Here is a 15,395-nt window from a genome sequence, read left to right as displayed (position 1 = left end):
AATGAACACAGAATAGTCCTGCTTGGCCAAGGCTCAAAGAGCTGCTGAGTCCTGGTGCAGCTGAGGGAGCGTGGCCAGCTGGTGTCTGCCCCAGGCCTCTGGAAAAACAGGAAAACACAAAAATCTGAGCTGCTGCTGCAGCTTTCTGAGGAAAGGTTACATCTGGGGAGAGCTGCTGGCATTTGGAGCCACGGCAGTGACAGCTTTGTGCTGCGTTAGGGACCAGCCTGGGAAGGGCCAGGAGCTGCAGGGCTGTGGTCCTGGGGGTGGGGGGATCCAGGCCCAGCTGGTACAAAAATACAGGAAATAAAGGAATAGAGATGGAAAGAAAAGCTGCATTCCCAGGGAGCTGCAGGAGGGCCCTGGCTGTGATAGGCACCACACCAGGGGCCGAGAGAGGGAGAGCTGCCTCCAGGACTGAGAATTTGAGATCTTAAAAGAGGCCTCAAGGTCCAAATGCTCATAGGCAGGGATCAGAAATCCTGATCCTTAGGCTGATTCCTTTCTAGAGGTGAGGCACCATCCTCCTGCTCAGGAACAGCTTTGGAGCATTACAGGAAGGATTAAAATCCCTGCTGTCGAACTTGGAAAAGGCAGTGTCACATGGATCAGCACTGGGCTGGGAACGGGCCTGAGTGACCCAAAACCAACTTGAGATTTTTATGTAGGTCTTCCCAATAGGTCTGGGTTCCCCAAAATCCATTTGAGTTTTTAATACAGGCCTTTTCCTAATCAAACCAAGATTTAATGTGAGGGAAGCCTTGTTGGATGGGGGAGGTTACATGGATGTGCACTGGATTATTTTGTGATGCCAAGGCAAAGCCCTGCCCATCCCAGGTGCTGCCTGAGTGCTCTGAGCCCCACCTCACCCACTCACACCTCAGCCTGTCCTGCCTGTCTGCACTGAATCATCTTTATTTTTACCTCTCAGTGGCACATGGAAACGGTGCCTCTTCTAAAGCAGAGTGAATAATTCATTAGGAGATCATTACAAGCGTTGTAATGGAAAATTACTTTCCCAGTTGTGTTTAATGATCGCTGGGAAAGACAAGAGCAGGAGCTCAGGCAGGGTGGAAGCCCAGCAGGAGGAAGGGGCTGCTCTGTGACTGCCTTGGGCTCCCCTGCTGCATTAGCAGATTCCATGGGGGAGTGAAGGAGGGCAGCTCTCCCGCCCTGCAGGGTTATTCCTCAGGGACAGCTTTGGCTGCAGGAGCAGCAGTGGGGTTCTGCCGTGTCTCCAGGGAGCCCATTCCCCCCTGGAATTGCCCAAATTGCCAACAGGTTTTGCTGAGCCTCAAGTTTTCTTCTCGCGCATTTTTTATCCTTTATTCTCAGCTGGCTGTCTCTGCTATATTTGAATCTTAGACCTTTCTTTCTTTCCTTCATTCTTTTCCCATTTAATTTACACCTTTTACCCCTCTCTTCCTCTGGGTTGTGTCTCAGTGGGGTCAGGGAAGGGTTTGGTGCTCAGTGCCCAGCCAGGGTTTGCATTTCCATCTTTTAAAGCCTGATATCCACTCTCCTGGAAGTCCTGTGCCTCAGAACCCAAAGAGAAGGAGAAATCTTTTAAAAATACCTTCTTTAAAAATACAGATCAGTCTTTGTCAGATGGATTCAAACCCAGGAGAATTGGGAGAAGACTCCTCTCTGTTTCACTGCACTTTCCAGCTTTCCTCCAAACCTTTTCTTCTTCTTTTGGCTTCTCTTTTGCAAATTATCCCTGGGGTTAAAGTCCATGGCCATTGCAAGGGGCCCTCAAAACCCAGCTGAGAAGTTGATGTCCCCCTCTTGTCCTGGCTCTGGCACCCACCTCTTCCTTCTGATGATTTCAGCCCTGGACACACATCCCAGCATTTCTGGAATTACTCCACCACAGGCAGTTCCCAGGCAGTTTGGAAGGGATCTCAAAGCTCAGTGAAATACTTTCATTTTTATCTTTTTTTTTTTTGGAAGTGTGACCATTCAGTGATGTCCTGTTGTTGTTTTTCAGAATCCAGGGATTGACATCGGGGATGTTTCGGAGAGGAAAGCCTTGAGGAAGAGCCTGAAGTGTAAAAACTTCCAGTGGTACCTGGACCATGTTTATCCAGAAATGAGGAGATACAACAACACCATTGCTTATGGAGAGGTGATTCAGTCCCTTAGCTCAGCCTGCTAATATTTACAGTCCCTGGTGAGAAACAGCCTCAAAGGAGAGGAGTCTGAATCAAAACTGACTTTTTCTGTGTAATTACCTAAATTTGTATAAATCTGCTCCCAGTTTCTTTTAAAAACCAGTTTGGGGATTTGCCGCTGATCTTGAAGACTGTAGAAAGTAAAAGATGTTAATACATCATTTAGTGAATTGACAGAAATTATCCATATTTCCCATTGACTCTATGGATTAAGCAGCTGCATTTGTACTTTAATATGCAGGCATCTTCTAAAACCTTGTGACTCAAACTCAGCCTAATTCCTGAAAAGGTCCCTGGAGGATTCAGTGCCTTGTCACAACAGCTTAAGGACAAGATAAAATAAGGGGACTTAATTCAATCTCTGCTGGCTTTGAAACCATTCTGGGAATATAGAAAGAGTCATTTATGGGAACTAATAACAAATACTCTGCTGCAATGGAATTGATGGAGTAGTGGCACTTGAAGTAGGCTCCTTGAAGCCTGGGCACCCCAGATGGGTTATTCATTTTAGGAAAGATTTGTTCTCAGAGTTACTTAAGGCCTTCAAGCTAAAACCTTCCCCCCCAAAAAATCTATTTTCATACAAATTTCAGAATGGTTTGAGTTGGAAAAAATCCAGCTGGAACAAGGATGTGGTGATTCCAAGGTGATCCTTGTTGAGTTGGGCCTTTTTCCCTGCCTTGTTGAGCACTTTGAGATTTCACTGAAATCTGGGGGGTTCTGCATTGATTTCAGACTCCTGGCAGCCTAAAGCTGGGTTTGTCCCCACCACCCCTGACCAAACACAGAGTCAGCCGTGTCCAGGGACCCTGCTCCTGGGAATGGGGATTGTTGATAAAAACAGTCATCATCAGCCCTGGATTTAAAGAATGGTTTAGTGCTCTGTAAGTTTTCTTTGCCTGATCATTCCTGGTGATACAGCAGTGAGAGGTGGAGAGGCCAGAGAGGGCTGAGCACCAGCTTCCTCTTATCTCTGATAAGAGAGGGCCTTAACTCTGCCCTTTTGTGCCTTAACTCTGCCCCTTCTTCTGCCATAACTCTGCCCTTTTTTTTGCCATAACTCTGCCCTTTTTTTTGCCATAATTCCACCCCTTTTTTTGCCATAACGCTGCCCTCTTTGTGCCTTAACTCTGCCCTTTTTGGCTGTAACTCTGCTTCTTTTTATCCCTTAACTGCCCTTTTTTGGGCCATAACTCTGCCCCTTTTCTGCCATAACTCCACCCATCTTTCTGCCATTACTCTGCCCTCTTTTTGCCTTAACTCTGCCATTTTTTGTGCCTTAACCCTGCCTTTTTTCTGCCATAACTCTGCCCCTTCTGTCCCTTAACTCTGTCCTTTTTGGGCCATAACTCTGTCCTTTTTCTGCTATAACTCTGCACCTTTTTGGCCATAACTCTGACCCTTTTCTGTCCCTTAACTCTGTCCTTTTTCCCTGCCAGCTGCGGAACAACAAGGCCAAGGACGTGTGTCTGGACCAGGGCCCTCAGGAGAACCACACAGCAATCCTGTACCCGTGCCATGGCTGGGGCCCACAGGTGAGGCTGGCACTGTCACAGCCCCTGGCACCCAGGTGACATCCTGGGGCTGTGCAGCTTGGCTCTGGCCTTTGCTCTCCAGGGTGAAAAACACCTCGGGGATCTTTTCCCAGCTGCTCCTCCAGTGTTCTCTGGATTCCCATAATCCTGCTAGAGATGCAAGGAAAAGCCTGGACAGAAAGTGGAAATCTTTGTAAATTGAAAATGTTGGAAAGTCGAAATTTTTGCAATTTGAAGAAAAAAAAAAAAAAAAAAAGGCATTTTAAAATAAAAGCTTCCAGACAAAGGTAAATAACAAATAACAATAATCATGGACACAATCTGAGTATTTCCTTCTCAAGGTCAGGCTGGATGGGAATTGGAGCACCTGGAATAGTGGAAGGTTGGAATAAGACGGTCTTTAAGGTCCCTTCCAACCCGTTGTGGGATTACTTCTCTTCCACCCAGCAGAAGAAACCCAGACTAATGGGGTAAAGAAAACAATTAGTGCTGCGGTAATGAGCCATTTCAGCTTGGCTGGGATTTGTTTTCCAGCACTCCTTTTCCCTTTCCAAAAGTTTTGGAGCATCTGGGGCCCAGCAGGCTCAAGGAGGTTCATTTTCAGCTAAAAAAATGTACAGTTCAGGAATGGGAAAGCATAAAAATCCTGTTGTCACTCCACAGTCACCCTGGACTGAGTGATCCCAGAGTTCATCTGAGCCTGAGCTGGGAACTTGAGGAGCTGGGAGTCAGCTGTGAGGGGGAGAAAATCCCACTTTGGGTTACCCTTGTCTCAAACAAAGATCAGTCCCTGCTAAAGAACCTGCCCTTGCTCAAACACCCCATTTTTCTCTTAAATGGCACCGACTGCCTTTTGCACTTTGTGGCTGGAATTGGGAGCCTCTAAGTGCATTATTGTGTGAGAAACTGGATTGGGCTGACAACTGGCTGCTGATCCTGGGCTTTAGGATGAATGCCTGAGAACAGGTTATTTATTTTTCCCTCAGTGTTATTAGGATTAAATTTAACAATGTTTTCTTTCCCTACCTGAAGTTCTGAAGTCAGATTTTGCTGGTTGCCTGGAGCTTGCCCATTTCATCCTTCCTGGTCTTCCCTCTCCATGTTTTCCCTTCCCTCTTCAGCTGAGAGCTGGTTCTTGGCAGTTCCTTTGTTTCACGATACATGCAATTAGTGAAACTCCTGGAAAATGCTGGTTTGAAGCAGCTATCAGTGAGAGCAGAAGCTTTGAAATGGCCTTTGTGGCACCATGAAGGAAATTGGACTTTCCCTACAACTGTTTAATTAATGGGCTGCAGGTTGTAATTTATGGCTGGGGATGGAATTAGAAGTAATAGAAACTCTGGTTTGTGTATATAAATATATATGTTTAATTTTTATTTATTTGTATGTGTATGAAAATCCACAAGGAGTTGTTGAATTCCTTTGGAGTTGCTCACATCCCAAAGCACATGTGGTGTCCTAAAATCCCCCCTTCTCTCCTTGATCCTGGGGCACATCCCAGACATTTTGATATCCCAGATATTGCTTCTTTCAGAATAAAGAAATCATTTCACTGCCAGCCTTGGCAGGAATGAGAGGGGGAAGGTGTGGTTGTCACATCCCGAGGACAGTGGGGCCTTGGCTCTTGTTCCCTGCCACACCAGCGGTGCTGGGATTTCCTTGGATGCCCTCCCTCTTCCTAAATCCAGTCCCACCCCTTCGCAAATCCAGTCCCACCCCTTCCCTCTGCCTGTGGATGCAGCTGGGAGAGAAGGAATGAATGCTGGATCTGCCAGGAGGGATTTGTGCCATTCAGGGCTGCCCACTTTGTGTCCTGTCCCCAGTTTCTGCTCTCTCCTGGGACTGCCCATGGGTTTAAGCTCAGCCTGAATGCAGTTCAGGGTGGTGGCTTTGAATGCAGATGAGATCTTGCCTTTACTCACTTGTCCCTCACTGAGTAAAATTTGGGGGAATTTTTCTCTTATTTTCCCTTCAGCTTTCCGTTCTCCCTGCTTCCATTCACTTCCAGGTCAAATCATTATGAGCTTCCATCATCATCCTTTTATCCTGTAATTATATTGAGGCTGCTGATGGGTTTTTTTCCTGCTTGATGGCTTCATCTTGGAGGCAATCCCTCATGGAAGCACCTTGCTGTAATGATGTATTACACTAATAATGCAGCGATAGCTCATTGCAGTGACACAGCTATGGTGATATATTAAGGTGATAGAAAGCACTGTAATGCTATAAAACTTAAGATAATGTTCACCCAGCAGAGCATTTCATTTAATTATAGGATAAAATATGTTTTGCCCATTTAAGCAGCAGAAGTTGAGGACAAAGCCATCAATACTGAGCTCATGGGGGAAACGGCAGGAGCAGGGGTGACAAAACAGCACCCTTTAATCAGATTAAATTGCGGTATAAGGCAAATCCTGAACATTTTACTGATGGCTGCTAATTGATGGTCTGCTCAGAGCAGAAGGGAAGCTAAACAACCCAAAATTATTTTCCAATAGAGTCAATGAAGGTCATCAAGGCTTTTATTTCCCAGGTGCTGGGATGTCTAATTAACTTTCTGCCATCCCTGAGATGCAGCCAGCCAGAAATCACAATCACAGGAGATGGATTGGAGGTACAGCTTTGCCAGGGGGGTACAGCCCCAGCCTGGGGACAGCTGAGGAAGCTGGAAAGGGGCTCAGCCTGGAGAAAAGGAGGCTCAGGGGGGACCTTGTGGCTCTGCACAACTCCCTGACAGGAGGGGACAGCCGGGGGGGTCGGGCTGTGCTCCAGGGAACAGGGACAGGAGGAGAGGGAACGGCCTCAGGCTGGGCCAGGGGAGCCTCAGGGTGGACATCAGGAGGAATTTCCCCAAGGAAAGGGTGGTCAGGCCTTGGTGGGGCTGCCCAGGGAGGTTTGGTGTCCCCAACCCTGGAGGTGCCCAAGGAATTTCTGGATGTGGCACTCAGCTCTGGGCTGGGGACAAGGTGGGGATGGGGCAGAGCTGGGACTGGATGGGCTGGGGGGGATTTTCCAACCCCAGGGACAGCTGGAGGAGGGAACATGGCCAGGTGCAGTTTCCTGGATGAGGTTTAATGGAAGGATGTTCCAGGGGCTGGGGCTGTCAGTCAGACTCTGGCTGGGGATGTGGCTTTGGGCCACTCTGATGAAGGGGTTAAAGACCTCATCAGTTTGAGCCACTTTGAAATGCTTGGGAATAGTTTCAAACTGTTTTCCCTTGGCCCTTTGTCTTGGTCTTTTCCTTGTTTCCTGTCCTGTCCCAGGCTGGGCTGGGGCCCCTGGCTCGCTCTGGAGGGGAGCAAAGTAACAAAAGAGGAATTAAGGCTTGGAATTAACCTGTCCTGTGAGAATAGGCTGGAGAGCTGGGGGTGCTCACCTGGAGAGGAGAAGCTCCAGGGAGATTCCAGAGCTTCAGGGCCTAAAGGGGCTCCAGGAGCGCTGGAGAGGGGCTGGGGACAAGGGCTGGAGGGACAGGACACAGGGAATGGCTTCCCACTGCCAGAGGGCAGGGCTGGGTGGGACATTGGGCAGGAATTGTTCCCTGGCAGGGTGGGCAGGGCTGGCACAGGGTGCCCAGAGCAGCTGTGGCTGCCCCTGGATCCCTGGCAGTGCCCAAGGCCAGGCTGGACACTGGGGCTTGGAGCAGCCTGGGATGGTGGAAAGGGATGGAAAGAGATGATCCACAAAGCCCCTTTTCCTACCAAACCATTCTGTGATTCTCTGCAGACATCCCAAAAGAAGAATAATGTCATAGGAGCATGGTGGGACCTTTACTCATGAGTTAGATGGGATTTTTGGGGGATAATCCCCCTCAGGTTTGGCTGTGGGGCCGCAGGGGCTGTTGCTGATGCTGTGCTGTGTTTGGTGAGTGTCAGGCCCTGTGCTGGGCTCTGCCTTTCCCCGCTGTTCCCAGCACAGATCTTGCCTCTGGCAGATGCATTTCCTCACATCCCTGCTCCTTTCCCTTCCCTTCCCGGGGAACCAGGGCCTTTGTGCTCTAGTTACTTTTCCCAGCACATTAGGCAATAACGTGTCAGAGCAGAGATCCTGGAGCCTCCTGGGCACTGCACCAACTGTCTGGGGACAGGCTGCCAAAAGCCATCCCAAAGGAGAGAGTCTGGCACGCTCCTTCCCCCTCAGAAACAGGAGGGCAGGGACTGGCACTGCCCATTTGGGACATCTGGGGCGTTTCTGCCTCCGTGACAGCCTGGGTTTGTCTGTCTCTGTCTTTGCCTTTATGCTTCTTCTCCTTCCTGCAAGACAAGAAGTGGTGTTAGAGAATCCTGGAATGATCTGGATTGAGGAGACCTCAAAGCCCACCCAGTGCCACCCCATGTCAGGGACACCTCCCATGTCCCAGGCTGCTCCAAGCCCCAGTGTCCAGCCTGGCCTTGGGCACTGCCAGGGATCCAGGGGCAGCCACAGCTGCTCTGGGCACCCTGTGCCAGCCCTGCCCACCCTGCCAGGGAACAATTCCTGCCCAATGTCCCGTCTAACCCTGCTCTCCTTCAGTTTGACCCCATTCCCCTTGTCCTGTCTGTCCAGCTCCTGATGCAGGGTCCCTCTCTGGACCCCCAGACTCTGGCAGGGGCTCTGAGGTCTCCACACATCCTCCTCTTCCCCAGGTGAACAACCCCAGCTCCCCCAGCCTGGCTCCACAGAGGAGCTGCTCCAATCCCTGAGCTTCAAGTCCTCCTCCAGCTTTGCTCCAACACTTCCATGTCCTTCCTCTGAATTTGGAGCTCAGGTGCCAGTTCAGAAGAGCTGCATGGCTGAACCCCTCTGCCCGGCTGGGAGCACTGTGTGGCTCCAGGCTTGGCCCATGAACACGTCCAGAGGAGGACACGAGGATGGGGAAGGGCCTCGGTGAAGCCAAATGTGGGGCACTGAGGGCACTTGGAATGCTCAGCTGGAGGAGACAGGGGAGACTCCTCATGGTTAATTGTCCTCATGATGGGAGGAGGAGCAGGCACTGGTCTCTGCTCTGTGGGACAGGGACAGGGACAGGGCAGGGCTGGAGCTGGGCCAGGGCAGGCTCAGGCTGGATTTTGGGAAAGGTTCTTCCCCCAGAGGGTGCTGGCACTGCCCAGGGAATGGGCACAGCCTGAGGCTGCCACAGCTCCAGGAGCTCCCAGGGATGCCCAGGGTGGGATTGTTGGGTGTCTGTGCAGGGACAGGGGCTGCACTGGATGATCCTTGGGGGTCTCCTCCATGTCAGGATATTCCATGATTCTGTGGTTTTGTTCTGTCTTGCAAAGGGCTTTGGGGACACAAGGACACATCTTGCCCAGGGAAGATGAGATGGGGCAGTTTTACTCCCAGAGCAGCTGTGGCTGCCCCTGGATCCCTGGCAGTGCCCAGGCCACATTGGACACTGGGGCTTGGAGCACCTGGGACAGTGGGAGGTGTCCCTGCCCATGGCAGGGGTGGCTCTGGGTGGGCTTTGAAGTCCCTTCCACCCCAGACCATTCCAGGATTCTGTGATCAAGGTTTGGGCTGCTCCTGACCCCTCCTGTGGGGGCACTTGGGGAATGAACCCCAGGGAGTTGTGAGGAGCTCTGATACACAACATTTTCACTCCAGGTGTAACTGCAGCAGCACCTGGGAGCAGAGCCAGGCCCACCCCAAGGGAGCTGGGCACCCGGGCTGGCCCTGGGCTTCTGAGCTGCAGTTTGACCCTGATACATTGTTTTAACTTGATTTCCAGTGTTTAATTATTACAGCCCAGATAACCCAAACTCCCAGTGGGATTTACTGCCTCTTCCCTGGCATCTGGGTCACAGATATGCTCAGTTAATTAACGTGCTGAATCCTCCTTATTTGTCTGCTGGATAATGGCCTGATTTATAATTTAAATAAGCAGCTGTGGAGATCTTTCCCTTGAACTATAAAAGGCAGGACACTGGCGTTCCTTTCTCCTCGCTCCAGAATTTCAATGTGTTTAGGGAAATTATTTTGGTGGCACTCCTTGAAATGGAGGAGTCCTTTGTGTGCCAGTGTCCCCGAGGGCATCATCCCTGCCCGCTGCTCCCACCCCGTGTCCCCTGGGAGCCCTGGAAGCTGTGGGCAGTTGGATCCTGTGGTGATGTCTGGGGGTAGCTGCAGTCCTGAGCCTTTCCCAGGGGCTGGGCTGTGGGGCAGAGCCAGGCTCCCACCCCAGTTCTGGCCCCTCTGGCTGGTGCTGCTGCTGCTTGGAGCCCTGCAGCCTGTGCAGGCACCCAGAGGTGCCAGCCCAGCCAAGGCTGCCTCAGCCAGCACACCAGCAGCCAGATCAGCTGGAATGCAGGTCAGACCATCCATTCCCCCATCCCACAGCATCGCAGGAGGCTGCAGGAGCTGCTCCAGGGGGGCTTTAAGGCTTGGGATTATTCCTACCCCTTCCTGTGTCTCAGTTCCTCACCTGCATCTGAAAAAAACAAACCCAAATAGGGATAAAAGGCTGGAGAAGGTTGGGATTTATTCCTTCCAGCTTTGTTTTCCCTGTGTGCATCTGTTGGAACCCTGGAGGCTGGAAATTTCAGGCTTTCTGTGCTAAAAGGTGCTGACCCTCAAGCAAGCACCACATTTGACTTGAGGCCATGGAACAGGCTTCCAAAATGGAGTGATGGCACTGGGGTTGTGGGGGTGGAGTTTGAATGGAATTGTGTGATCTCACAGGGTGAAAAACTTAGATTTGAGATTTTAGTATAATAAATTTTATAATATATGGAGCAAGATGGAGGACTTTGGGCATCATCTGGGTCCTTCTTCTCCACCTTCTTCCTTCTTTTTCATGGGTTTGGGTGGTTTTCTGTAATTGGTTAATAAAGCCTGCATTGCAGACTTCAAGTAGTTATTTGGTTTAAAATAAAAATAGTTTAGGTGGCATTTCATAATTGGACAGGTTGTCCTTGAAAAGACCTGGTGGAGACAGAGAAGTTCTCCATTTTACCTCATTTCTCTGACTTGCCAGTTAGAGCTCACGGCTCGTGAGTCTGTGAATAGATAAGGAATAATAAACATCCAGGTCCAAACACAGACTGTGACTCCCGTGTGTCAATCCCAACCTGGGCAGAGAAAAAGAAGCCAGAGCTGTCACAAATGGTGCCCTGTGTGAGGACTCCCCGCACCCTCACAGCATTTCCCCAGGGGCTGGGTGCTGTCCTTTCCCCAGGGGCTGGGTGCTGTCCTTCCCTCTGTGGCTGGGAGGTGCTGATGTGTCCTGCTGTCCCCTGTCCCCAGCTGGCTCGGTACACCCGGGAGGGGTTCCTGCACCTGGGGGCCCTGGGCACCACCACGCTGCTGCCCGACACGCGCTGCCTGGTGGACACGGGCAAGAGCCGCTTCCCGCAGCTGCTGGACTGTGACAAGGTCAAGAGCAGCCTCCACAAACGCTGGAACTTCATCCAGGTGTGTCTGGGGCTGCCCAAACCCTGGGTGGGACACAGCCCGTGGGGTGGGGTGGGACAAAGGGGAAATGGTGCTATGGGACAGCAAATTCCAGGTCCTGGGGCAGAGGGAAGAGGTAAAGAGGGATCAGGGCAGCATTTCAGGACAATTTCTAATCGGTTTTCCTTTCTGGTAGCAGCAAGGTGGATCTGGTTATGTCTGGTCGGCCCATGACTTCCAGATTCCTTTGTTTCTTGTGGATGAAGAGTGAAATGCATTCACGCACTTTGGTCCCAAAGCAGAGTAAATAATGCAGCTTTTACAGAAGTGTCCCCCTTGCCAGCAGCAGGGATTTAAAGGTTACAGGTGTCCCTTGGGTGCTGTCAGGGACAACGGATGCTCATCCCATTTATTTGGGGAATTATTTTATTGTCTGAATAGCATTCCCACCCAGCTGAGTGCTCCTTCCAGGGCTGCCCTCCTGCTCCTGGTTCGCTTCACAAGCATTAATATCTTCGTTTTCCCATCTTTTCCCGTCTCCTGTAACTGCAGAATGGAGCCATCCTGAACAAGGGCACGGGCCGGTGCCTGGAGGTGGAGAACAGGGGCATGGCTGGCATTGACCTGATCCTCCGCAGCTGCACGGGGCAGAGGTGGACAATTAAAAACATCATCAAGTAGAGGCTGAAAGAGTCAGGGGAGTCTGACTCGAGCCACGGCTGACGGGGACTGATCCGCCTGGACTCCTTTGGGAAGGATGGAATATCTACCAGAGCTTTATTCGTGTTCCTACGAGAGGACCTGGGGGAGATGGGCATTTGTGGCTTTATTTTTACCGTATGTGAGTCTCCCCCAGCTGATCCCAGCTGTGTGGAGCTGGCTCAGAACTGCTGCTCCCTGTGGCCAGCACTCCAGAGGTGCCCCATTCCCTGCTGGAGCAGTCTGGGAGCATTTACTGACAGAGTTTCTGCTTTCCCACACAACTCCAGGCCCTCCCAAAGGGCTGGGGAGGTTTGCACCACAACCCTGGACAGACCTGCCTGTGGAAACTGAGGAGCTTGGGAGAGGAAAAGGTCTCCAAACCCCAAAGGAGCCAAGTTTGAAGGATGTGGTGTTTTGCTGGATCCTTTTTCCTTTCCTGACCCTGCCTCCAGCAGCCCCTTCTCTGAGATCTGGAGAAGCAAAACACACCCCAGCAGTTCCCAGGGATCTTTCCAACCCTTAATCGCAGAAATGACCCCCAAAATGCAGTGAAATAAACCCCTGACTGCCCTTGCCCCCCTCTCTATCACCCACGTGCTGCTGGCCCAGCAGCTCTTCCCTCCATGGAGACCCCAAAGGGGTTCCCCTTGTGAATGATCTGGGATGTCTGCCTGCCCTCCTGGCTGACAGCAGGAATGTTCTCTGAGGCTTGAGCAGCCCTGTCCTGCCTGGTCAGGCCTGGCCAAGGTCCCCCCAGAGTCACTGCAGCCCTGAGCTGTGGGAGGGAGGCCAAGGCACCAACAAATGGCAGTTTGCCTGAAATTCTTGGCCCTGAAGTCGTTTGAGGCTTGTTACTCTGGTGGAGGGATCTCTGATTTATTTTTGGCTCACAGTAATCCTGGCTACCAAACCCACCTGGGAGAGCTCTGCTTGGTGTGGCTGCCTGGAAAATGGAAACACGATCCTGCAGAATTGCTGTCCATGGACGGACACAGGCTTTGCTCAGCAGGGAGGAGAAACCAGCCCATCTCCTGTCCTTCTCCCAGAATAATTCTCATTGTGGCTGCCCTCTGGCTAGGGTGCACTAAAATAGATTAATATATGAGATGTATGTGTAAATATGTTTCCCAAGCTGGGATGTGCACAGAGTCCTTTGCTGCAGAGCACTCATGCCTGTCTTCCATTTGCATCAGGATGAAGCTCCCTGGATGTTTAACGAGCTGAATTTCCAATGCCATGCAGCAGGTTTATAACTGATGTTTTAGTAATTTATTGAACAGAAGCAGATCTATTTCATTGTTCCTTCTACAGCAACGAGCATCACCTAGGACTGATTGTTCATTTAGGCTTTACAAGGCTCCCTTAACCACTGGGGCTGTCTCTGATTTTTCCCCTGCCTTCCTTAATGAAGTAAAACCTCTTAGTTGTCCTGACTTGCAGAGTAGAGAGTCAATGTAGAATTCTGCTCTCTTTTTTGCTGTTGCATCATCTCTTGTGTAATAAATTTGAGCACTTCCAAACCCGATATGACCACAGGTCTGTGGATGCATGAGCCAGCTCCCCTTGCCTTTGTTGCTGCCTTCGAGAGAAGCAATTTCCTGGTGACTCCAGGGAACCCTGAGGGCTTTGAGACCCCAGAGCTCTGGTCCAGCTGGTAAAATGCCCTTAGACCGAGCAAATACTGGAAGGGAGAGCCCGTGTGGGTCAGGATGAGCAACCAGCAGCCCCTGCGTGTTGTCTGTGCTGTAACTCAGCCAGGCTCAAGCGCTGCCAGTGCCCAGGGTGGCAGCAGATGGCTTTTGTCACATGTTTCAGTGGTGGGGTGAGGTGCCCCAGCCCCCAGGGCTCCGGCTGCTCCCACAGAGGGCTGGGTGGGCTGTGTGGCTGCTCCCTGGCTGTGCTGATCCCCTGGGCAGGACTGGCTCTGTCCCAGTCCCTGGCTCTGTCCCAGTCCCTGCCTGTCCCTGGTTCCTCTGGGATGGCCGCATGTCCCCGGTGCCACTGCTGTCCCCGTGCCAGGTGGCGCAGGATGCCCAGGGCATGAGGATCCTGCTGCTGCCGAGCTCTGGGATCCTGTGGAATGTTCAGGCTCACACCTGCCTTTCCTTCGTGCTCCAGAAGGAGAAGCAAACCCTGCCTCAGCACAAGGAAGGGAAGGTGGAGGTGAACCCCGGGCTCCAGGAGCCTCAGCCGGGCCAGAGCCCCTGGGAGGTGTTGGCCCCTTCTCCCTGCTCCAGCTGCAGCTTCCAAACGATTGGAAACAGGAGCAAAATCAGCCCGAAAAGTGGGAATTTCCTCTGCTACTCTGTCTTGACACCGTTGGTGACCCCAGGGCTGCACCCCCACCCCGGAGAAATCTGTCTAAGATCTGGGTCTCATTGTTGCATCTCGCTTATCTCTAATCATCTGTTAATTGCTTTAAGAAGTGATCTCCAAGTGATTCTTATTAAATATCTGATTTGAGCCTTGCCTCTTGAGTGATTTTCAAAAGATTCTCTGCTGCTGAGGTACAGAGGCAGTAATTCCTCTCCCTTACTCATTTAATAGAAAAGTGCTGCTGTTTTAATGAAACTTCCATTTTTGCAAGAAATGGAAATGAAGGAGAGATCAAGGGAGATGGTGAGCACAGATTAACTCTCATTCCATCCATCCCTGCTGCTGCCACTCACCAGGATAAGTTACCACAAGCTGGAAAGAGATGTCATGTGGTCAGTAAAGCATCATTGGCATTCCTGAGCCCAGGCTGGGTGTCCCTAAATGTTCCTGAGTGTCACCTGGAGCTCAGGGCACTCCTTGAACCCATTCCTTCCATCCACGTTCTCCTGAGCACTGCCTTGGTGCTTTCCTGGGTGGGAGGGATGGATCTCAGTGTGACCAAAGGGAGCAGCAGCTCCTCGCCCAGGCTGGGGCAGGTGAGGGCACACAGGTGAGTGTCACCTGGGCAGGGGCACATCCAGCCCCTGCTGCACGGGTTGGAGACCTGAGTCCTTGTGGAGAGCATTGTACACCCTCAGGGCTTTCCCAAAGGCAGGATCCATGTTGGAATGGCTCAATCTTCTTCAGAGCAGATGGAAACATGGAATCCCAGAATGGTTTAGGTTGGAGGGACCTTAAAGCCCAGCCAGTGCCTTTCCACTATCCCAGGGAGCTCCAAGCACCAATGTCACCTGGTCTTGGGCACTGCCAGGGATCCAGGGGCAGCCACAGCTGCTCTGGGCACCCTGTGCCAGCCCTGCCCACCCTGCCAGGGAACAATTCCTGACCAGTATCCCATCCACCCTTGCCCTCTGGCAGTGAGAAGCCATTCCCTGTGTCCTGTCACTCCAGGCCCTTGTCCAAAGTCTCTCTCCATGTTTCCTGTCAGCTCCCTCAGGCCCTGCAAGGTCACCCTGAGCTCACCCCAAAGCTTCTCCTCTCCAGGCTGAACATTCCCAGCTCTCCCAGCCTTTCCTCCCAGCAGAGCTGCTCCATCCCTCTGCTCATCCTGGAGCCTCCTCTGGGCTCCTCCAGCAGCTCCAGGTGCTGCCTGTGCTGGGCCCAGGGCTGGGGCAGCTCTGCAGGTGGCTCTCACCTGAGCACAGGGGCAGGATCCCAATCCCTTCCCTGCTGCCCACAC

At 51.7% G+C, this 15,395-nt stretch overlaps 1 protein-coding gene across 1 annotated transcript in view; it reads left to right on the top strand.

The window, feature by feature from the left end:
* Nucleotides 1-14,242, top strand: part of GALNT17 (polypeptide N-acetylgalactosaminyltransferase 17) — a 203,166-nt gene extending 188,924 nt beyond the window's left edge. Inside the window, exons 8-11 of the mRNA XM_066333123.1 lie at nucleotides 1,991-2,128; nucleotides 3,614-3,709; nucleotides 10,931-11,098; nucleotides 11,630-14,242. Of these exons, the coding sequence (XP_066189220.1) occupies nucleotides 1,991-2,128; nucleotides 3,614-3,709; nucleotides 10,931-11,098; nucleotides 11,630-11,758 (531 nt within the window). The 3' untranslated portion in view covers nucleotides 11,759-14,242. The remainder of the gene's footprint in view (nucleotides 1-1,990; nucleotides 2,129-3,613; nucleotides 3,710-10,930; nucleotides 11,099-11,629) is intronic.
* The last annotated feature ends 1,153 nt before the right edge of the window (nucleotides 14,243-15,395 follow it).

Source organism: Sylvia atricapilla, chromosome 20 (assembly GCF_009819655.1).
Source record: "Sylvia atricapilla isolate bSylAtr1 chromosome 20, bSylAtr1.pri, whole genome shotgun sequence".
Classification (NCBI taxonomy): Eukaryota; Metazoa; Chordata; class Aves; order Passeriformes; family Sylviidae; genus Sylvia; species Sylvia atricapilla.
This window is presented reverse-complemented; position numbering and strand designations above follow the sequence as displayed.